Source organism: Oryza glaberrima, chromosome 1 (assembly GCF_000147395.1).
Source record: "Oryza glaberrima chromosome 1, OglaRS2, whole genome shotgun sequence".
Classification (NCBI taxonomy): Eukaryota; Viridiplantae; Streptophyta; class Magnoliopsida; order Poales; family Poaceae; genus Oryza; species Oryza glaberrima.
In genome coordinates this window covers 18,281,158-18,306,312 of record NC_068326.1, presented here as the reverse complement: position 1 = coordinate 18,306,312, position 25,155 = coordinate 18,281,158, and the positions used below count along the sequence as shown (strand labels likewise).

Here is a 25,155-nt window from a genome sequence, read left to right as displayed (position 1 = left end):
TAGTAGTAAACTGTTCTCTACACAGATATGTATTGTATCCATTGGGATAAACTTCTTTGTACTGACTACAAGTAAATTGACAGTAAATTAGTTAATACCATCTTGCGAATAATTATGTGTGCTTTTATTCTCTACCCAGGTCAAAATTTCACAACTATGAAACTGACTGCCCCACAAATAGCTGAACACCGCATGTGCAGACCCTTTAGCGATCGATGTAAAACATCCAGATCAAACTGTTTGCTACAAAAAAGAATGGTATTAATAATGATAGTGGTGGCTGTTGTTTTCAAGTGCTGTGTGATAAGTCCATTTAGCCTACAATTTGGCAAAATAATTAATACGGTGTGCAGCATATGCTGGGAATCTTCAGGGCAATTCCAAAGTGAATCTAACACATATTGATGTTTCAAATTCCTCTTGTTTGTGACCATACTGATTGGAGCGCAGCCATCTGATAACAGCTAGGCGATATAATATAACTTGGCCACCAGATCTTGCACAAATAAGAAATATAGTTAAATTAAGGTAGAATTTCTCAATCATTTCGTTATATGGGTCAAGGTGCCATCAGAATACTAGTAACATAATAGCATTTACTACAATATACAGTTGAATTTAAAAATTTTATTGATTGTACCTCGATCTCGATGTTCAAATTGCATGTCTCTACTATTTGCACTTAGATCAGACAATGAAATACTGTATGCTTGTCGCATAGTCGTACACTTGTCGCCCAGAACAAGCTGGAGAAAATTAAAAGACCGGACAAAAGTTCTCTGTATTCAACATGTAAATTTATTCAGAGAAAAACAAGCTGGGCCTGATGCAGAACAACTTATATATATATGAACCCATGTGACCAGCATATATCATATAGATAGATTTACAAATAATCAAGAAAATAGATTAGCAACAGCCATACCACTGACCCTTTTATTTTCTGAATGATCTGAAAAGCTAAGCATGGCAGGACGGCAAGGAGCTCAGAAGGCTTTTGTTTTGTGGCTTTAATTTTAATTTATTCAGCTAAAGCTGCATCGATCCCGTCGATCGGCCCTAATTCCTCCCCCCTTTGCAAATGATTCGCAGCTTTCCAAGGATCTCATCGTTGTCCCACCAACCATAGAAAAGAATCTTATTTTTACACCATTTTCTAGTTCCTGCTCCTCACTAGCGCAAACCACTCATTATTTTTTTACAACAATTTTTCTCTGATTGGCCATTTTCGTTTTGATTAGATTCTTGATTCTTTTTTTTTGCTAATAATTCGTCAATCAAATATTGGGCATGACATGTGGGCCATCTTTGTGTTTATGATGTCCACATATGTCGTAGGATGGAGATTGTAAAGAGTTGTGTTGGACTAGTTTTTATGTGATCTTTTTCTACTTGATTAATGATTACACTGGAGTATATGGGAAATAAAATAAATATTGACAAACACGACCAACCACTAAATCAATCACATAATTTTGACAGAGAAATCTACCCAATCAATGGTTGATATATATATATATATATATATATATATATATATATATATATATATATATATATATATATAACTAGAGTACAGGAGCCCCATGTATCAACCATCAAGTTTTATACGATATGACCAATAAGATCACACATACTCGAAGTATTAAGGAAAGGGAGAGTTAGAAAATCTTACACCTCATATTCGTGATAAGAGTAAAAACTACTGTCGTAAAATTTCCACCAAGAATTTATTCGCAAAAGAATATTCTAAGATGAGGAATGGACGGTGGGTGGACTTGCTATGCGGTAGCGAAACTCTACAAGCCACTTGTCAGCCACACGGACTATATATAACAGCGCAATGAGAGCCACAATGACTGACACAGCTTCGTGTACAGGTAGCGATTCCATATGAATAAAAACAAGTTGTGGCCGTCCATCTTTTTCTAGAGAATTAGTTCTCGCTTTTCCATCAGCTAGGAAAGGGAATGGGAACAGAATAGACAAATGACACATAGTAATAAAGGGAGTTGCTTGTTCCACAAGGGCATCAAAAATTAACCACATAAAATTGTCCTTGATGTCCATTTCACATTTATAATAAAGTCTCATACACACATGAAATGTCCTTCTTGCCCTTTGATTAGGTCACCTAATAACAACACAAAAGAAGAGGCACAAACACTTTGGACACATGTAGAGAGACTGGAGAGAGAGAGCTTACTAGAGCTAACTTAATGAAGACTTGACACGCTAGCTATAGCTATAGTAGACTAGTAGTAGTAGTTGCAGTGCATGCCCATGGTGGTGGCGTCGAGGAGCGGCGGCGGCAGCTGGGGCATCATGAAGCCGGCGGCGGCGCCGACGGCGCCGGTGGGGAAGGCGGTGGCGGCGCCCGCCATCATCATCGGGGGCGCGGCGGCGTCGTGCAGGCACTGCGCCAGGTCGGTGAGGGAGTCGAGGCGCGCGGCGAGCTCGACGGACCGCGCGCGGAGCAGCTCGTTCTCGGCGCGCACGGCGGCGCACCGGCGCGCCGCCTCGCGCGCGGCGAGGCCCAGGGCGCCGTTCCGGGCGCGCAGCGCCGCCACCTGCCCGGCCAGCTCGTCCAGCTGCTGCTGCTTCCGCGCCCGCGACCGCTGCGCGGACAGCCTGTTCGACTCCTTCCGCTTCCGCTTCCGCTCCTCCATCACCGCCGGCGCCACCGGCCGCCGCGCCGCCTCGCCGCCGCCGGCCACGACCTGGTCCGACCCGGCCGACGACGTCGGCGTTACAGTAGTACACACAACGCCGGGAGACGCCATCGATCTTTTTCTTTGTGTAGTAGTTGATTAATTAAGCAGACTTAATTACTTGATTAATTACTTCACTAACAATTTCTTAACAAGAGTAATTAACCAGTTGGAAATTCTTGTAGAGTGATTTGGGTTGATTATGAGAAGACGTAGAACCAGTAGAGGAAGACGACGGAGAAGGACTGAACAAGAACAGTGGATGTTATCATAAACACCAAGGTTGGAACAGCACGAGCATACACGTACACGTACGTGCAGAAAATTTCGGCAGAATCTCCCCCAGAAAAACCAAGGAAATCCAATCGAATATCGGGCAGAGTTTCTGTTCACCAAGACGACAATCCTTGGTGAAAATTTCAGCAGGGCGTCGCCCTGAAAAAGCGGTGTTCACCGGCCGAAAATTTCAGCAGAGTGTCGCCCTGAACAGCAGGGTTTTGCCACCGGAAATTTGGGCAGAGTTTCACCCTGAAAAACGAGGTTTTGCACCGAAATTTCGGGCAGAGTTTTGCTTTGGAGAAAGACTAGCGTATATCAGAGCATGCAAGATGACTGCAAAGCTCGATCACGGACAGAATCTCCAGGGCACAGGGAACCAAAGGGAAGTTTGATCAAGAAAGATTCTAGGTAGGTTGGCCACACACAGTTAGGTCAACAGCAGCTAGCTGAGCTAGCAGCCAGGGCGGCGCTATGCTGCAAGAGAGATTGAGCAAAGCAAAGCTTGGCGAGGGGGTGAAGGGAGAGGGAAAAGGGAATTGGGGTCTGGCCGAGGGGCGCAATTTATAGCCGAGAAGCCCCTGCCTTTGCTTAGGAGTTAAGTGGGGTGGCCTCCGATTCACAGAAAAAAAAATTAAAAATAAAAATAAAAATAAAAGGTGAGGTGAGGCAAAGCTGGGTTGTGCGGTGGTGGTGGTGGAGGGAGAAAGGGACACCTAAGTTAAAGCGAAGTAGGAGGAGGAGGAGGAGAAAGCAAAGAAAGGGTCGTTGGAATCTCCGGCGAGGTGTCTGGGTGGGGATTCCTCCCGGGTTGGGGAGGGGCTTGCAGTGCACCGGTTTTTCTCTCTCTCTTGCTGCTTGTTTTCGTTTGCGTTTGCGTTGTCAGGGGGTGACAGCGAGAGGTGAATTGTTCGATTGATTGATTGATTTTTGGTTGGTCATTAGATTGGTGGTCTCTGTGTCATTTCTCATGCATGGACAGTACATGTGGACTGGTTACTGGGGAAGGCCTGAGTGGCCTGGTTTGGACAACTTGCCCAAATTGGGTTTTGTTTTTATTTTTATATCCCTTTGGTTATAAGTACTGGACATTTAGGCTAAGACATGCCATAATTTTTTTTTAAAAAAAAACATCAATAAATTCTCAAATACTTGTTTTAGAAAAACAAAAAAAAGGAAAAAATGATATGATAAATTTACCTAGAAATATAATATCACAATATAATTATTCGACTCTACAAACGTATTCTAATACGAAACCGATGGACAAAGTATTATGATAGGAATACATCGGATAATTTGATTCTGATTTGCATCGACTTAACTTGTTTCAATTTTTAATTAGGTTGAAGGTTAAATAACAATGTAATTTTAAGGGCCTCTAACTAAAAGCATGTTGCCCTAAAAAAAAAACTAAAAGCATGTGGAAATAACGCATTTCCACTTGCGGGTTATTCGTTAGCTGGACATGAATTGACCGTTTATTATTATTATTTTTGAAATCACAATATTGTAGCACTTGTTAAACAGCCTAAAGTGAGAAAGGTTTTATAAAAAAAAAGTTGGGGCCAAAAAGGGAATAAGGGATAAATTAGTAAAATCAATGATTTTTTTTTAAAAAAGGAAACTTTTTTCTTGAAATTTGAAATATATTTTTTCAATGAATTTATATCTTGAAATTGCCGGTTTACCACTACATGCATTTTCTAAAAAAAACTTATCGCATGTCAAATTTATCTCAAAATTTCAGTGACTATGTATTTCGGCCACTCTAATATTTTTTGAACTAAAATATGTTATGTAGGGTGTACGCTTATTACTATAGGATATGAACATGGGCAAAATAGCCATTTTGAGAAAAATTAATGGCCACACTAACGGGATGGATGTATATGGGGGGTTTTGATATGGCAACGAAATGAGGTGTATACAACAGATTGAGGAAAACTCAAGGCATACATGAAAGAGATCGATTAGGTGAAAAAAATTAGGAGCATATATGGAAATTTCTCCGACATATATAGTCCTCATTAATTTCTTTTCTTTTTGGCAAGGGCGACAATAACGTTAAGGTCTCCAACTTGTTAATAGTGTAGCGTGGCTCTGCCATCTCCCGCTGAATGGAGTAACGTTACCCGTCGTATGAGTTTTCTTTTTCTTTCTTAGTTTTTGTTTTTGTTTTCTTCCTTCCTTTGGCATAAGCCGCTCTAACTGATTGTGTTATGTAAAAAATCTATTTTCTTCTAATATATTTACGTACAATCCTTTTGTGCGTTCACGAAAAAATTAAGGTCTCCAACCAGTTAACACCATGCTCACCTAACCAGGAACTAACCTCAAAATGTTTTGCTGGGCATCATTATAGTTGGTGGCTTGCTTGGCAATGCACAAAGTATTCAACAATATTGAAAGTTGAAGATTCTAACTTCTTTTTTCTTTAGTTAAAAATATAGTTAAATAATAATTGAAATTGTGACAAGTTTGTTAGATAAACCGATGGCCAGTGGCTGGTTTACTAACCTAGGAAACTGCTCGGGCTCGCGGGTGCATGGAAGTGGACATTTACCTCCCGCCACCGGTTTTTAAGATACCAATGACTATATAGTTGGTTTTGTAGAGGCTCCATAAAAATTTTGGTTTCACTGCTTAAATCATTTTTTACACGAACATGTAATGGTGCCTACCTTGCAAGATTCCCGTATTCGATGGTCTGCATACATATCTCCAGAATAAGAATCTCACTGTAGCAACAGAATAAAAGGAAAAAAAGAAAACAAAGAAGTCACCGATACGATATGCCGTTGTAGCGTCAGATTTTGTTCTTATTCTTCCCTGGAAATTTCATATCAAGTTTCGTGTGCCTCCGAAAATGAAAGCAGAATTTCCATAATACATACAAGTGACGGATCAATAATTTAACCATCGTTTTGCAAACAATCTTTGGGCGGCGGAAGAAAACCCTGTTCTGACAGCGATATCCTTCCTCAATAATGACTGCAATATTGTGGCACATCCAGACCATAGAATTGCAGTGGAGGTGATCGGCTATATACAGTGGATTTGTAATGGTACACGGACTCTGAATGATTATTGATTTTGCTCGATCCCAATAGTAACATCTGATAATTACTAAATTGCACGGACTGGATGATACAGTGTTTGTACAACCTGTCCAGGTGGATTATTCCAGTACTCCTGCAAGGAGGAAAAGAAGAACAGCAAAAGGGAGTGAGATGTGTAGTAACTTCTAGGATATATACATCGATCCTCCTGCAAAGGAAGAAAAGAAGAATGTACTGCAAAAGGAAGTGAGATGTGTAGTAACTTCTAGGATACATCATATAAGCCCTCTGATTTCAAAGATTCGCTTGCAAATTGCATGGTATCAAACTCGAGCTTCGGCTGTCGATCCATACGTACCATGGTCGTCATTTTCCTTACCTGTCGAAGTGTACAAGCTTCTGGCTGGTTCTTTTTGTTTTTGTCCTCTTGTCTGCATAGTATCGTCGTCGTGCTAGGCACTAGTGTAGCTTTACGCCCTTACTTTAGTGGGTCCAAGTGATTTGAGTGCCTTTTCACCACTAACTAGTATATTAGATCACATCGATGAATCTATTCGCAACGTTAGTTTCTCCTGAACTTTTCAGTATCTTAAACAGTTCAAATTCTCGCTTCGATTTTCAAAATATAAGAATATGTTTATTCTGATTTGGCCCATGCCGTATTATGATTTAGGCCTGTTAGACTTCGATGATCATTGGGTGAGAGTAGTTCATATGAAAAGTCTAGATAAATTTGAGCCAATTTATATAACTAGATAACTCCAATGATAATATGGGCCTGTTCGGCTGCCTGTCTACGGTGGCTGCGGCTGCACCGTGTGTGTGCGACACTGTTGGTGTCGGCTGCGCCACAGCCACAGCATAGTCAGCCGAACAGGCCCTATGTCTTGTAAACATTTTCATATAAAGCAAGAACTTGCTATGTTAACATGGGGTCCGCTCAACATGTACAGGTGAGCTAATACGGTTGTTGTCTTCCTATGTTTGAGGCACCTCGTTCTCTATAGCGGTAAGCTAACCATCCTCTCTTCATCTCTATCAAAGGTATCTGCTAAGGCCGTTCTGACTTATCATCGATGCCTACTGCTGCTGCATCCACCATTGCCAATCATCACTATTTATATCGTCTAACCGAGCTAGCAATAATAGTAGAGGTGTGATGCCATTGACACCCATCAACGTGTTAGCAAAATAGTACTGCTACGAGAGTTAATATCTTTTCTGAAGATCTTTTTATACTATACAAAGTTGAAATTGTAATTTCGGTGTTGCGTGGAGATTGAGGAAAAGTAGGCTTGGGGAAAGACTATTAGAGCTGAAATGATTTAAGGCTACGTTCTAAACACGAGGTGAGGGTCCTCTGCAGTATTGCACATGCAGTACTGGTCTTGGGCCCATATCTCAGTGAGCAGTACTGCAGAGGATCTGAATTGTCTAAACACAAGAATTTTTTTCTGTTCTTAATTATGGAAATTGAGCAATTCATGTGAAACACCTTGAGGTCCAAACCTTCGATGAAGTAAATATTCACAGACATGGAGGACAGAATTGTGATCACCTTGTTGGCTAGCCATTTTTGGTGATGTCTCGTAATAGTAGTGAGATTATATACCCACACTACATACACATTCGATGTATTTATTAAAAATTTTAGAGTGGCACTAAAATTTTACTAAAAAAGAAGATTGCCCTTTAAATTTTTTATCCTTCCATCTCTCCCGTTCATCTTCTCCCTCCTCTTTCTTCCGAGTTTTTTTTAGCATCCAGCGACCAGTACTGGTACTGGGCGGTACCAAATTCCTAGCCGCTGGATCGGACCAAATCTAATGGGTGGTAGAGTTTGGTACCGCGAGCTACCAATTCTGTCCCTGATACAGTACCGACCTGAGAACTGAGGTGGAAGGGCAAAACTGTAATGTCGCGTGCAATAGATGGATGGGAGTCAAGCGGATAGGGTGATAGGGTTCCCACCAACGCCGCCCGCCTGGAGTGTGTCGACCTCATCCGTGCTGCGCCGCGAAGAACTCTGCCTTTTCCGCCCCTCGCCGCCGGGAAGTACTCATCCTCCTCGATCGGCCCCATGACGCCGGCAAAGAATCCTCCTTCTCCACTCGTCGGCGCCCGGAAGGACTCCTCCTTCTCCGCTCGTCGGCACCGGGAAGGACTTCTCCTTCTCCGCCCGCCAGTGTTGGGAATGAGGACTTCAGCTCTTCCACCCTGCTCACACGCCGTTGGGGCAGGGATTGAGCGCACCCCTGCTCATTTTTTCTCCCAATCCTACCCATCCCGGATTGAACTGTCGGATGAGTTTTGGTACCGACCGGTACCAGTACCGGGCGGTACAAGTTACTGAACGGTAAACATGCTCCTTTCTTCCCCTTCTGGATTTGGATATGGCACTGGCAGCTTTGTCTTCTCCCCCATCTCCTCTCCCATTTTCGCATGAACCTCGGGAAGGCCACCCACTCCACGTTCAGCCCGGCATCGTCCCCGGATCAAAGTTCATCATATACTCATGTGTCCAAGAGAAACTCCATGTAACGACCCCGAGCCATTACCAATTGCTCATCTTCAACAACTTCCCATCTTTTTCTCCCTGTTTTTGTTTATCCAGAAATTTGCACTGATGAAGGAAAGAAAAGGAAACAAGGCCACCCCTCCACCTTCAGCCCGGCGCGTGCCAATCAAGCGTGCATGCAAATGTCGGTGGCGGCGGCGGCATGCATGCACAGGTAGTGCACAAGGGCGCGCAGGTCACAGAGGATGGCGACCACCTCGTGCTTCTCATGCCCGTGTAACTCGCCGCCGCCACGCGTGAGCACGCGGTGCATCCTCAAGTGTTCCTGCGAGAGCACCTGCTGCTTCCAGAGAGCAGGGACAAATGGGAGAGAAGATAGAGAGAGGGATGAGGATGAGGAAGAAGATAATGGGCAGTTTAGTCCTAAAAAATTAATAAATGTGTTGAAGGGGTAATCAGTGGCATATAACAAATAAGTATGAAAGTATAATGATATATATCCAAATAGTTGAATAGTATTGGTATATTTCAAATCTGTGAAAATTAGAGTGGCATATGGATCCAAATAACCCAAGTAGGAATGTATATAGTATAATTATGCTACTTCGAAAAGATTTATAGCATATGCGTAAAGCCAAATAATATAAAGCCTCACTATGGTACTCTCTACTAAGTAGTAGAAAACAATCTAAACCGTTGACCTCATTTGATCGAAGGGTTTAGTTCTATTATTTTTAGCGGGAGTAGAAACATTGAGGGGTATTATTGTCAAAAAAAGTTAGGTATGGAGGGGTATAATTGTCATTTAGTTTTTTTTTTGCTTTTTTCGATAAAATATGAGTGATGCCGGCTCAATGGATAATCATAGATCGATTTAGCCGGGAAAAATATAAATGACAAAGTAACTCCTAATCATCTTCTATTATATACTAAAAGACTATTAAACTTCCTACAAACGTTCTCAATCTGCCAAGTGGCACTCTATAAATGCTCTTAAGATGCCAAGTGGCACCCTGATATATAAGAGAAATCCGACCATCTATTTTTATTTAAATTGATAGGCCTATTGTTTTGGATGGTTAGATTTTTTTTTTTTTTAGAAAAAAGAACATCTGGAACGAACTTACGGAAAGTAATACTCGAACGTACCTATGTAATGTACGTGTACATACATACTTCCCTTCTGTCCTTCCTTTATTATTTTCTATTTGGTGAGAAACTAAAATTAAAATTACTTTTACATGAAGATAATCGCAAATAGACCAACTACTATGTCTAGCAGCTCTCCCTTACTTACTTTAAAGATCCCATGAACGATTCTAAATTGCTACAGGTGCTATTAAATTAAAAAAAGTTCTAGAAAAACATAAAAACAACAAAGCAACCAAGCATCGATTTCTACTTAAATTGATGGATTTAGGTTATCAGATTTTTTAATAAAAAAATCCCAAACCTCTCTCCCTCCCTCCCCACCCCCGTGCAGTGTTAAAATTCATTAAAAATTTTATAAACTCCTCTAAGCTACTATATGACATACTTAAATTAAATAAAGTCTTAGAAATTTCATTAAAAAATATTATATACTAAAAGTTCATTCTAAGTCGTTAGGTGACAGTGTGGCACCTTACAAATACTCCCAGATCACCAAGTGGCACCTTACAAACACTCCTAGGTCGCTAAGTGGCACTCTAATCTGATCATCGATTTTTATTTAAATCGGTAGACCCATTATTTTATTTTAGAAGGTTAGATATTTTCTTAAAAAAACACACACATCTGGAACCTCCCCGTCACATAGGTACCAACGAGCTATCTTCATGAGAAATTAAAATCAAAATTATTTTTATTTTAAAAAAAACACAAATAGACCTCCACCTATTAGGTCTAGCAGCTCTCGCTTTATAACTTTAAACATCCTAAAAATGATTCTAAGCTACTACGTGGTGCTATTAAATTAAATAAAATACTAGAAAGTCTTAGAAAAGAACAAAGCATTCGCCAATCGATTTGTTAGTTTTCTTAATAAGAAAAAAAAAACCAAACCTCTCTCCCTCCCTCCCCACCCATGTGCATTGTTAAAATCCCTTAAATATCTTATAAATGCTTCTAAGCTGGTATATGACATTCTTAAATTACAAAAAAAACATTCAACCATCGGATTTGACATAAATCAATTGACACATTATTTTCAATCGATTGATAAATTATTTTAGGTCACTAGATCTACTTTTTTTTTAAAGAGAACACCCTAAACCTCCTTCCATCCATTCTTCTTTGCGGTATACGGTGTTAAAAGTCCATTACACATCTTATAAATGTTCTTAAGATGTTACATCATTCTCTTAAATCAGAGAAAATCCTAATAAAATTCTGACAAGAAAACAAAACATCCGACCATTGGTTTCGACATAAACATCTGACACATTATGTCAGGCCCAGAAATTCACAAACCAGAATTTCTAAGTTGAATATGCATTAAACCCCTGTCCAGGACCAGCCAGGGTACACAAACGATAATTGTTGACCTACAGATCCACGTCTTACAAAAATATAAAAAAATTACAAATGCAGCGGAAAAAGATAAAAGCGAGCTAAGCCTGAAGACTTGACTCATGCAGCGAGACGACTCCATTCCACAGGCATCCTCAATGGCAGCGACGAAACTAACTTCTTCGAGACATCTTCAACTGAGAAGAACTTCCGCTCTGGTGTGGAGGAAAAGAGAGTAAGACTGAGTACTACCCACTGTACTCAGCAAGTCATACTGGAAGAGGAGGTATGATGCAGGATATATCCAAGGGAGGCTAAAGGTTCTTTTGCATAAAGCTAGCATTTAAAAGCAATAAAACTGTTGTAATTAATCAATATTAACCAATCACTGTCCAACGCTACACCACGTTGCAACAGGCCTAACCAACCACCTGAACTACACCAGTTCAAAAGCTAACTAGGGGTGGGACTAATCACGGTGAATCTGGTCGACTGCCCATAACCGCGGGCACGGCTATTCGAATAGTTTTACTCTGATCATAGGTGTACAACTGTACCCACAAGACACAGCCCCACGACACGTTTCCGTGCACCGACATGCCACCATGACATACCGGAAAGAGGCCGTGATAGGACCCTTCGCATAACCCCCTCTAACCGATCGCACCACACCTCAGGGTTCGCCCCCGTCCCCAGCAGGCAACAGGCAGCCCCCCTCTCGTGCCGTGGTGAATCCGGAAGCCGATCAACCGGACACCCCGGCGACCCAACTCCATCACGCCCACCCTTGCCTGGGTACATCGACTAGAGGAAAGCTACACTACAAGCCCAGCCGTTGCCCACGCTGACTTGTGGTAAGTACGATAAGTTCTTCTAGGGCATCCCGCAAACCGGTCCTTAATCGCCATGGGCACGACTAGCAAAACCATGCACCCACAGCCCACCATGTAGTGTATTTTAATTAACTAGCACCATTATGGTGGCACTAATCCAAAGCTATGCCAATAATCAAAGTCTATGCATTAATGTGATTCCCCCTTTGTGTACTAGCTGAACTAAGCATGGCTAAGCATTCCTTAAACCAACATCTAGTCATTTTAAAACCCAGGTTATCAATGGCATAAGGTAAACAATATATGGCTGAGTAATAGAACCCATCCCACATGATACTATAAAAGAATGCAACATTTAATAGAAATGCGGGACATTTGTAAATTGGGTACAATATGATCAATTGTAACGCATGACTTGCCTTACTCTCGCACTGATGAGACCACAGCAACGTCTTCGAGAAACCACGGATCGATGAAACGGCCGAAATCTACGCAACAAACAAAGCACACAAGCAAAACATGCTATAAGACTACTGAAACAGGAAACAAAACCATTTTTAAAGGATTCTATATGTTTTTATGAATTTACTGAGACTTGAATGGACTTAATCAGAGCTCGGATGAATTACTTATGATTTTAGAAGATTCTCTGTGTTTTTACTATAAAAGAAAAAGCCTTAATTATTTATTGCGCAATGACTCATCCCAGGGCTGATGTCATCAAGGGGGGCGACAGGTGGGACCCACGGGTCAACGGCACAACAGGAGGAGGAGGTGGCGCTGGCATGCGGGCCCCACGCGGTAGAGGCTCAAGGGGAGGAGGAAGGCAGCCTGGCTCGGCTCGGCTTCAAGCCGGCCGGCTGGTTATGGCGAGGGCAGCGGCGTGCGCGCGTCGCCGGCGACGACAACCGGCGGCTAGAGGCGGCGGCGGGCGGTGCGAAAGGCAGCGGCGACCAGCGCGAAGGGCAGCGACGCATGGCACGGCCCGGCGCTAGGAGGGAGAGGAAGGGAAAAAGAGGGGGAGGGAGGCCTCACCGGGGGAGTCGGCCGGCATGGGGGAAGACGACGGCGGACGGCGGCGGCAAGTGATGGACGGCGGGGCGCGCAAGATGGACGAGACGGGCCTCGACCTCGCGAGGCCGACGACGACGACGAAGTGGCTCGACGGTGGCCCTAGCGGCGGCGGCTAGCGGCGGATAGAGGCGACAATGGGCGGCAGCGCGTGGTGAGAGCGACGCCGCGGCGGCGCACGGCAAGCGAGCGGCGGCCGGGATAGCTCCCGCGACGGCGAAGCTAGCGCGGCGAATGCACGGCGTGGCGGCGGCCCTAGCAGCGACTGCGTGCGGCCGGAGCTCGGCAGCGAGCGGCGGCACTAGCAGCGAAAAGGGGAAAAGAGAGAGGTGTCTCGAGGGAGGCTTTTTATGGGCGAGGAAGGGGCGGACGAGGCTGGGAGGCGGCCGGATTTCTCGCCGACGTGGGGGATGGAGAGAGAGAGTGGGGGGAATTCGAATTGATTCCCGCCCTTGCGGGCGCGCGCTCGTGGGCGGGAGTGGGGCGGTAGAGGGCGGCGACGTGGGCACGGACGCGGAGTGGGCGCGAGGTGGAGCGGAGAGGGCGGGCGACGTGGGGAGGTGGGGGTGCCGGCGATTGGAGCTCGGCTCCAATCGGCTGGAGGTAGGGGAAGGGCTGATAGGTGGGCGCCCCAGGAGGAAGAGGGAGGAGTGATGGACCTTGGGAGGGCGCAAGGAAGGATGGGCCGGCAGCCCAAAGGAGGGAAAAAGGTGGTGGTTGGTTGAATATTATACTGATAAGCATGTAGGCTGCACCTAGGAATCTTAAGGAATCTTAACAGTGGAACAACCTTGCAGTGGCCTGAGCAATAAATCAAGTCAGTTCCATATAGGAATTAAAGACCATGTCCATTTTTTTTCCTTTTGTTAAACTTGCTACAATACATTCTTTTGTTAAACTTTCTACAGTAAATTGTAAAGTTTTGATGTAGAAACATGTATTTGTTATAAAAACAATCCACTTTAGTGATGATTCACTAAATACACTATGAACATTATTTCAATATATCATGAGAGAAAATTTAGAACGTATGCCTTTACCCTATGCCAGGTTATATGCACTTATTTTTTTTCCCAAATTGCAAAGATCAAATCATTTCGAGGATGATTCATAGAATGAAAATATCCAAAAGAAAAAAATAAAAATGGACATAAAATAAATTAAAAATTGAATAAATGTTGCTGGATTTAAAACCCATACTTAATAGAAAAATTCAAATATTTTACAAGGACTGTTAGAATGAAATATATATATATATATATATATATATATATATATATATATAATTTTAAAATGCAATAAAATAAAAAAATGATATTATTCGGTTTCTTTTGGGGTTTTAAGATATGCTTCTAACGAGTTAAAATACCCTAAATTTTCTCAAATGAACCACCTTTATTGTTCCGGCACAATATTTTCTCATCAATCAAAACCACATGATCTCAAGTAATTTTACTTTTGAATTTTTCTATTGCAAGGGTAATTATAAAATATTACCAGCGTTCAAAGCACACAAAATAAGTTTAATTTTAGTTTAGAATATAATACAAGATATTTTAATAAAAACCCACCACACATAAATATTCATAATAAAATTTCACTCACATTATATAAGAAGGTGCCCGTGTATATGCGCGAGCTACCTTTATAGTTATATTATATTAGTAAATTACTACTTTACCTCTAACAATACTGGTAGTATAATAATACCAGCATATCTATACTATCAGTAGAGAGCACCGGAGCATCGCTCAATAATAACTAATATATATATTTGACATACAAACCGTACGTGTGTCACATACAGATAAAGCAATCATGACGTAGAGTTCTCTTTAATATAATCTCCGTGATTGATTGCTGTCTCTTTGGTGATCTAAGCTGGTCTCTTTACATTATTGGTCGTTCTTTTGGTGATCACAACTCGATCGCTGCCTGTTCAAGAGTACTCTCTAGGCCAGTATTCCTAGTACCGTTGTCCATTCCATTCCAGCGTGCGGCCTGGATTCAATATGTGCTTGGAATGGATGGTTGGATCTATGCTTAGTTTCGTTTCTGAATACTGTAATTAATTAATCGCCATCAGAAAAGCAAAAGCTTAATTTGGTCGGCCAATTGGGCAAAAGCTTGACCTGGAACTGACCAACATCAAGTCTCTCATGCACCAACATGTGTCATGATATGCTGTATTGTGCATCTACAATTCTACATCAAGCCTTTAAAGCCCCTTCCTTTCACTACTCCAGAAGACTATGATACTGTAGTGCTGTAGTACTGTGTAGAGAGATAGAGAGTGTGCATTCATTTGTTCTTTTCAAGCTAGGGAAAGACATGAGCGTTGTCTAATCGATCAATTAATAAGCAGGAAATAAGCAAATTTTATACATGTAATCCACATGCATATATATATGCCACACAGTGTGATGATTATTTTCAAAAACTTGTCCTCACTTTACACCTTCCATACATTCCGAAGATATACCTTTTTAGCAGGCTTTCTACTCCCTCAGGTGTTTATTATTCAGAATTGCTTAAAAAATTGGTGAGAGAAACTGTCATTGGATTTTGCTTCAAGATCGTGCAACAGAGATGGGAGGAAAAAAATGGCAACGCGTGCTTAGCCGTAGGAAATCGACTACTTGCCCTCCGCTTCACCAGGAAGTTTTAGTGGAAGTTACACTGTAACTAGAATTAGACAGTTACGCCCCTGTTTTTTTCTCAAATTTTTGCAACCGAGCTATACTTGTTGTATTGTACGAGTGCATTTTTAGGGTCCATTAATTAATCAACTGGCTAGCCATGATTGTTGATGTTGGAACGCCTGTGCAGTGTGGAAGGGTACCGGTTTAATGTAGCATCACATAGATTAATTATAGATTAATTAGGCTCAATAGATTCGTCTCGCGAATTAGTCCAAGGTTATGGATGGGTTTTATTAATAGTCTACGTTTAATACTTATAATTAGTGTCCAAACATCCGATGTGATAGGAACTTAAAAGTTTTAGTCCCATCTAAATAGGGTCTCCACCGAAAAATGAACACTATTTTCTCACGCAGACAACTTAACTATTAGAAAAGAAATATTTTCACAGGCCGTTAATCTACCCATATGTGTAAATAGCGTTTTAAGAACTCGCCAAAAAGAAAAACTTTTCAAGCCAAAGGTTTAAACCGGTTGCATGTGCAAGTGGTTTATAAGCATGTCTTCTTCCTCGAGGTCACAGCTAGATCGTCAGAGTTCATCAGATTTCAAGGATATATTTTGTTCGTGCAATACAGGATAGAGATATATATATATAAAGCTTGTTCGGGAATCGATCGTTGCTGTGGCAGCATGTGACTGCGCCACTGCTAGCGAAAGGCACAAAATATTGCTGTGCTGGTTTGCTGTGGCAGCCCGTACGTGCATCTGCGGCAAAGGGAGCCGAACAGGCCCTATAATTATTTCAGCATCATTTTTGTGGTCACGTTTCGTTTCAGCGTCATGTTTAGAGCAAGTATAGTAATGTACAGTCAGCTGGCGAAATAAACAGCTACGTCACCCGAATCCAACGTGGAGGAGTGAGAAACCAAGAAAGAGAAGGAAATGAGCTGAGTTGCGAGTCGCCGGCTCGAAGTAACGTACCCGAGGCGAAACGCCTGCTCCCAGCCCGTTGCTGGCGATTGAGCCGGCGCCTCGCTCCACCCCGTCGATCCCCTGCTCTCTTCCTCCCGCGCTCCAATCTCTCTACGCGCGCGCGCCAATTCCTTCTCCCCCGCGCCAAATCGTCCTGGTGCGCGCCAAATTGAAGGATTAAACACCCCCTCCCCCAAAACATTTACCCAGTTCATCCCCAATCCCCACATCTAAACCCTAGACCTCTGCGCCGGCGGCTCTCTTCTCTGCAAGATGAGTCGCAAGTCCAAGAGGACCTCTGCACCGGCGCCAATGGGGATCCCACCGGCTGGGGTTCAGGTCGTTCCTCCCCAAGGTGCTCAGCCCACTCCACAAACGGCCATCCCTTCCATGTATAGCTCAGGTTCATGGTGTCCTCCATGTCCACCTCAATCCATGGCGCCCTCCTCCACTCCATATTGGATTCCCGGTCAACAGCACCCAGGCATGGCCAGTTCATCAGCTCAAGGCCTTTGGTGGGCATCTCCTTCCTCTGCAAATATGGAAGACTCGGATCTGCAAAGCTTGACACTAGTCATCGCGGTGTTGTAACATCAGCGCATGCCTGACACGTTCTAAAAGAAGAGGCCAATAGGGGCGAAATATGCATAAGGCCATATTTAGATTCCACCCCTAAATTTTTCACCCTGTCTCATCTAACGTTTAAACACCTGCATGAAGTATTAAATATATGCTAAAAAATAACTAATTGCACATATTACGACTAATTTGTGAGACAGATTTTTTAAGTCTAATTGCTCCATGATTTGACAATGTAGTGCTACAGTAAATATTTGATAATGATGGATTAATTAGGCTTAATAAATTCGTCTCACAGTTTACTGACGGATTCTGTAATTAGTTTTGTTATTGGTATCCGAATGCCCTAGGAGACATTCTATATAATACCTGATGTGACACGCCAAAATTTTACACCTCCAGATCCAAACACCCCCTAAATGGTTTCTGATTGCAAGTCAAGATTTCTACAGTTTATCAAGTAGAGAACTAAAGCAAACATATATATCATCATATCATAGAAATGAGTTAGGCTGTGTTTAGTTTCTGAAATTGGGGAGAAGTTTAGAGAAAGTTGGTAGTTTGAAAAAAAAAGTTAGGAGTTTATGTGTGTAGAAAAGTTTTGGATGTGATGTGATATGATGGAAAGTTGGAAGTTTAGAAAAAGTTTGGTGTAAACTAAACGTGGCCTTGCTACGAGATCCTACTTTGTGAGGTGCAAAAAGGCCTTTTCGGTGTTGTGTGATAAAGTTCAGTTACTAGCCTCAACAAGAAAAGAAGCTGCATGCTTGCTACATCCAAAACTCATGATTCTCGAGAGTAGCAGGGCCCATATATGTACTGAATAGTGAATGAGGCATCATGTTGTGCAAAATTGCAAAATTGAGCTCGACTATGGTTAAAACCCACTTCATTGTTCTCTTTTGTCAAGAACTGATCGAACTCTATAGAATTCTGCAAGAGGTACCGCATGGCAAAGAACGGTATATTTGAAACTACAGTGAGCAATCACTACAAATTTAATATGATTCACTCTGTTTAAACTGGTGGGCACAACCAAGGTTTTTCAATCTCGGCCATTAACCGCTTGGTTACCGCGGTAACGAGCTTACGGGTGTACATGAGTAACGGAAATTGATTGAGGTTATGATGAAATTTGTTCGAATCAAAAACTGTATTTAAAAATAAAAATAAAACTCCTTTAAATACTATTACCAAGTAGCTATATAGTAAGAAGTTATGAGAAAATATTGTGATTGGTTGAGAAAAATAAGTAGTTGGATAAATTAAAAGGTCAAATATTGTGATTGTTGGATAAGAGAATGTAGTAAAGAAGTTACTTCTTCTGTTTCATATTATAAGACTTTTTAGCAATGCCCACATTCATAAGTCTAGATTCATTAACATCTATATTAATATGGGCAGTGCTAAAAAATATTATAATATGAAAGGGGGGAAGTATTATATTTATAAGGAAAAAGTATGAATTACCCCCCGAACTATCGCGGTCATCCAAATTACCCCCCTAAACCATAAAACCGGACATTCTTTACCCCCAACTATACAAACCGGACGAATTATCCTCCTCGACCCAATCCGCGGTGGTTTTGGTCTACGTGACGTACACGTGGCATCCCAATCAGCGTTTTTTTAATAAAAAATTGTGGAACCCGCATGTCATACTCTTCCACTTTCTCCTCTCTCTCACTCTTCCTCTCTTCTCTCTCTCACTCTCTCTCACTCTTCGTCTGTCTCTCTCATGGATCGGCGGCGGAGGGAGACACGGAGCGCAAGTGCACACGGCGAGGCGTCGGTGGCGTCGCGGCGACGGCCGAGCGGAGGCGACTGCGGCGGCGACCACCGGCGCTGCTGGGTGAGCGGCGGCGGGTGCGGCTGGACGAGCGGAGGCGGCGGCAGTGGCGGGCTCGACTGGGGGAGCGGCGGCGGGCGCGGCTAGGCTTCTCACCCACTGCGGTTGGAACTCGATGCTGGAGTCCATCACCCATGGCGTGCCGGGGCGACGTCGCACGGTCGGTGACGGCGCTGATGGACGGCGGCGAGCACGCCGGCGAGAGGAGCAGGAAGGCGAAGGAGTACGGGGACGGCTGGACGACGACGCCAACGCCGCCTTGCGCCCCGCCGTGCCCGTGGTGCCCGTGGCGCGCGTGGAGCTGGAGCTGCTCCCGGTGGTGAGCGAGGGCGACGTCGCGCACCGCCCGCAGTGGATTTCCGGCCGCCGGACGCCGCCCGCCTCTCCACCACGCCCGCCGCGCCCCCGCCACACCCAGCGCCGGCCACCAACTCGCCGCTCCACATCCGAGACAGAGAGAGATTGAGAGGAAGAGGGGAAGAAAGAGAGAGATTGAGAGGAAAGTGGGGAAGAGAGAGAGGTGGGAGAGTATGACAGGCGGGTTCCACTATTTTTTTTATTAAAAAAACGCTGACTAGGATGCCACGTGTATGCCACGTAGACTAAAACCACCGTAGATTGGGTCGAGGGGGTAATTCGTCCGGTTTGTATAGTTGGGGGTGAAAAATATCCGGTTTGGTGGTTCAGGGGTAATTCGGATGACCGCGATAGTTAAGGGGGGTAATTCGTACCTTTTCCTATTTACAATATATTTTAGGATAGAGGGATACAAAAATTATTGTATTCTGCCGAACAAAGTGACGTTCTCACGTGAAATATCTAGTGCACCAAGCCAAATGAGAACAAGGGAATTAAGAAAAATGATTAATGGGCCAAGAACCCGGCCGGTACTATTTACAAGGCTTAGCCATCTGCTATGAAAAATACGATGTGTAATATTTTTAAATCCAACTAGTAAAAATATCCGTGGATTACAAAGGTCCATGCCACTAACAAACAATAGATTTAGGACTTGAGACGTCAACATACTATAAAGTGGCGTTTTCTTTTAATATCTAACCGCTTTTTCTTGTATTCTGTTTCCTTTTAAACTGTACTCGCAGTATATATATGAACTTACATGGTTGGATGCACGTAGGTACAACGAATTGTAAAAAGCTCATTTTGGTATAGTAACTTTACTTTCGTACGAATCTTGACTTCCGTGCGAATCAGGCTGCAATTATCCACGCAAACAAAATTATTGTAACGTCGCAAACTGATGGCATGGTAGCTTACATCTATTACTATGTTTTGGTGATCTTATTGCAATCCAACGAAAATGATAACTTAGATATGTAAAGTAAATGTTCTTTTTTTTTATGTATAGGACACAATTTATTTCATGTCTTGGAAAAATTCTATCCTCTATGTACTCATATGATGCTCACTTATATGTTCGGGACCAAGGAAATTTCTTCCATGTTTTAGTCTCCTGAAAAAAAATAAATTTAAATTCTCAGACACACCATTACACCAAAAAATTATTTTAAAAATTTTATTTTCATAATTGGTCATTTTTAGTTGTTTCACTTTTTTGTCTATCTAAATATTGCAAAAATCAAACAAATCTATTTATCTCATGTTGGTTGGTGATGCTAGCTGATTTGCTACCCTCACCATCCTTTAGTTTAGCGACATGTGGTGATAAACAAGACGTAGAAAGAGTGACGGGTAAGAAACCATGTAGATCAATCTGGTGAGCGCGCAAATTATAGCGGTAGATTGAAAAAGAAAAGAAAAAGAAGAGCCGCTGCATGTGCGTAGCTAGACCACATGGCGCCACAACCCAACCATGAGTGACCGGACAAGTGCAAACACGTAAATGAGTGGGAAAAAAAAGAAAACTAAAAAAATAGAGAAATATTTTATTTGTAAAATTCTTTGCAAATTATTTGAGGCAAGTATCGTGACAGGATATCCTATGTTTCGAGAAAATAAAAACAATAATTAGAAAAACTAATTGACATAAATAATTTACTCTTTGTAAGATTAAATCCTGATAACCATTTTTTAAATAAAGGGACAATTGCTTATTTGACCCCGTTTTGAACTATAACTGTCAATTTGACCCTACTTTTTAAAGTTTGTTTATTTGACCCTTCTTTTTAAAAACGAAGCTGCCGTATGACCCCCTTTCCACTACTCTGTTAGGGTTGGATAAAAGAAAAAAAAAGACAATGCTACTAATATTCCTAATGCCCAAAATACCCTCAGAAACCCTATCCATCTCTCTCGTGTGACGCTCTCTCTCTCGTTCGAATCCTGAGGCGGCGGCGGCGCTCATCTGAGGGGGCGGCGGCGATGCTTAGAGTGCGCATGGAGGAGCTCTGAAGGGGGAGTCGGGGGGCGGCGGGCGGCGGCGAGGGGGTGCTCGGCCGGCGTCGGCGAGGGGGCTATCAGGGGGCCGCGGCGGGCATCAGCGGCGGAGGGACGCGGAAGGAGCGGGTCCGTGCCGGCGCCGGCTCGTGGAGAGCGGAAGCGGCCGCGGTGGTGCCACATGGAGGGGACGAGTGGCCGCACCGGCTCGTGGGGGACGTTAGCGGCGGCGGCAGACGGGCATGGAGGGAGTAAATCCGCGGCGCCGCCGCCTCGTGATGGGAGGGATCAACGGCGGAGGGGAGCGGAGCGAGCGGATCCACGCCGGCGCAGCTTCGTGGAGGGAGGGAGCGGCGACATGCGGGAGCTCGGCGGAGGAAGTTGCGGCGGCGGTGATGTTGCGGATCCGACGGCGGCTCGATGGCGAGGAGGCGGATTCGGCGATGGCTCGACGGCGGCGGCGGCGGTGCTCGGCGTCAGGCAAGGAGAGGACGGTGGCGCCATTCCTCGATCTGGACGGGGAAGACGAGTTGCTGTGGCTTCAAAGAGGACGGCGACGCGGTCTTCTTGTTCTGAACAAGGAGGAAGACAACACAAACGTGTGTGAATAAGAAGGGCAAAAACATCAATTTTTGTTTAAGTTAACACCGTTACGTTGATTTAACGGAAGAGGGTCAGATCTGATCTCCAGTTCTGAAAATGAGGGTCAAATGAGCAAACTTGAAAAAGTAGGGTCAAATTAGTAGTTAGGTTCTAAAACAGGTCAAAAACGCAATTGCCCCTTAAATAAACTAGCAAAATACCCACGCTTTGCTATGGGTAAAAGAAAATATATGATAACATGTTATAGACATGTTTGTTTATGTGAATGCATAATATTCACTTCATTCAAGCAAATATTAGACTATTTTATAATATCAGAAAATATCAAGGACTAATTTATAAAAGTATAAAACTAGAGAGGGTGGTGGCTCACCACTAGTGTCTTTTATAATAGTAGCAAGTATCGTGACGGCATATCCTATGTTTTAAGAAAGTAAAAACAATAATTAGAAAAACTAAAGGACATAAACAATTTACTCTTTTCTAAGATTGAATCCTGATAACCATTTTTAAATATACTAGTAAAATACCCACGTTTTGCTATGGGAAAAAGAAAATATATAATAATATGTTATAAACATATTTGCTTATTTGATACGTAATATTCACTCGATTCAAACAAATATCAGACTATTGTATAATATGAGAAAAATATCGAGGACTAATTTATAAAAAGTATAAAAGTAGTGGTGGAGGTAGAACCACCAACACCAGTGTCTTTTGTAGTAGTATAGATATGTATTTTCTGCTTATATATAATATTTAGATATTTCAACTTTTATGAAAACGCTACAATTCTAATAAAGTATATATTTTCTCTTTTTCTCTTAATAGTATAAGTAATCTAAGCTATATAAAAAAATATTGACCATAATATACTACTGTCCTAATTGATTCGTCCTGACCTTTGAAAAACAAAAAATAAAATTCATTTAAAGATCGTTTTGAAACTCTAGTATTTAGAAGAATAAATGCATAAAAATCCAGAAGATAATAAAGCGCTTATCATTCAATATATACGGTCCCAAATGACCAAACGGATCGATGAGCAGCACTATCATGGGGTCGGATGGCTTGGGTTACTAGAGTACCTCTGTCCTCTCACTAACAAACCATCTCCTCCATAACGTGGTTGTGGGTGTTGGATCCATATCTGAAGTCTTGTACTAAATTTAAGCACCCCGATGCTTAAAATTGTAAAAAAAAAAGTAAAATGTTGAATGTGTGCTTTTAAAAAACGTTATTGTATTTATTTATACCCGTCACGCAAGTTCATGTACGTTCATGTACGTTGAGTATAGTTTTTTTTTCCCTTTTTCTCACGATATTTTTGAAACGTGCGCTGTGCGTTGTAGTAGGGGTTTGAAGGCCAATAATTGTGGCCTTTTACAGTTATAGAGATATTTTTCCATATAATTATCCAAAATCCCCACGCATTTTTTAGATGTTTCTTCATTTTCTTCTAATTTCCTGATATCTGATAATTCAAAACATTTGACTCGATAAAATCGACACATTGCGCAAACACCCTTGATATATTTTTTTTCCCGACCGGTCACCGTTTCCAATCCTATTGGTCTTGCCGTTCGAATTGAAATTTCGATTAGTAAATTTTTGTTTGATTTTTGTCAGTACCCCAGACGCAGTTACGTACTGCGGTAATCATCCATACAAATGGGGTGGCGAGTGGCAATAACCTCCAAGATCAGAGTTGCAAACCCTGGCACGATCGATACATCGATAACCTGAGCCATCTACTTATTCTTGATCTAATGATTCAAATCGACAGAGGTCGACGGCCGCGGCGGTGGCGGCGGCGGCGGCGGCGGCGGCGAAGAGGGCGTCGCCTCATGCATGCGCTGTGCCTGCTGCAGGTCGATGAGAGAACGCAGGCGCGCGGCGAGCTCGGCCTCGCGCGCGCGGAGCAGCTCGTTCTCGGCGTCCACGGCGGCGCACCGGCCCACGGCCTCGCGCGCGGCCACCTCCACGGCGCCGTTCTCGGACCGCAGCGCGGCCGCCTGCGCCGCCAGCCGCCGCCGCCTGCGCGCGCGCGACCGCGAGCGCTGCTCGGAGTCGGAGTACTCATCCCGCTTCCGCTTCCCCTCCTCCATCACCCGGCCACCTCCGATCCGTCAGACAAAATACCGCTCCAAAACGATAAGTATTATCAATTCGAAGAGAACGTAAGTAATTAATTACTTGGCTACTTGATTGATTTGCTCCGGGGACAACTCTTAATTAACAAGAGTAATTAACGACTTGAAAACTCTTGCAGGGTTTGGTTGATGATTAGAAGATGTAGAACCAGTAGAGGAAGGAAGACGACTGCACGAGAGCAAAGCTAGCTAAGCAGTGCGGCGCTGCCACTGCAAGAGAGCGACCAAACCTTAGTGAGTGAGGGGCGAAATTTATAGCAGAGGTTTTGCTTAGGAGTTAAGTAAGATCCTACTTTAGTGGGGTATACTTGGGCGATGGAAAAGAAGACGAAAGAAAGAAAAGAGAAGAAAGAAAAAAAAAAGGTGAATCAAACGAAAACGGACGTGATAGATAGGAGGTACTCCTACGCGACGGACGTCCGACGGATTCCTAAAAATCGGACGCCCTCAACGTTTTCTTTCTCACATAGCTCACACACACACACACACACACACACACACACACATATATATATATATATATATATATATATATATATACTTATTTTCTAAACTATAAATGCTATTATCTGATAGATTATTTATCTAATCTAAGGTATAATTATACCGTCGTACTCGTTAGAATTTAATCTTTGTAACAAGATCTCATATGATAATATTTTAATAGAAATATCGAGCATTGTTTCACCCATTATAGCAAATTGCTTCATCATTTAATCAAATGTGTTTCAAAGATATGCAACACTTAAAAAATATTGACTCGAACATCAATAACCACGGCATGAAACATTTAGTTCCAACTAGTGAAACATTTAAAAATAGGCATGTGAAACATCAATAACCACTGCGTGAAACATTTAGTTACAACTAATGAAACATTTTAAAAAGGGCATGTGAAACATATGTACAATATATTCACAAGAATTATTAATATTGCTAAAACATTTTGTAGACAACAATTTTTTTTCTGCAACAATTATAATTGAAATAGTGAAACATTAAAAATACTTATTGAAACATTTAAATAATATT

General features: G+C 42.6%; 1 protein-coding gene across 1 annotated transcript; it reads right to left on the bottom strand.

Annotated features, from left to right (window-relative positions):
• Positions 1 to 1,971: 1,971 nt before the first annotated feature.
• Positions 1,972 to 3,648, bottom strand: LOC127767182 (ocs element-binding factor 1-like). Its single transcript, XM_052292439.1, has one exon. It carries the CDS (start codon positions 2,781 to 2,783, stop codon positions 2,256 to 2,258), a length of 528 nt encoding a protein of 175 aa, XP_052148399.1. The 5' UTR covers positions 2,784 to 3,648; the 3' UTR covers positions 1,972 to 2,255.
• Between the last annotated feature and the right edge of the window lie 21,507 nt (positions 3,649 to 25,155).

Coding starts and splice junctions, on each gene's coding strand:
- LOC127767182 (XM_052292439.1), bottom strand. CDS start 2,783: ATGGCGTCTCCCGGCGTTGTGTGTACTACTGTAACGCCGACGTCGTCG.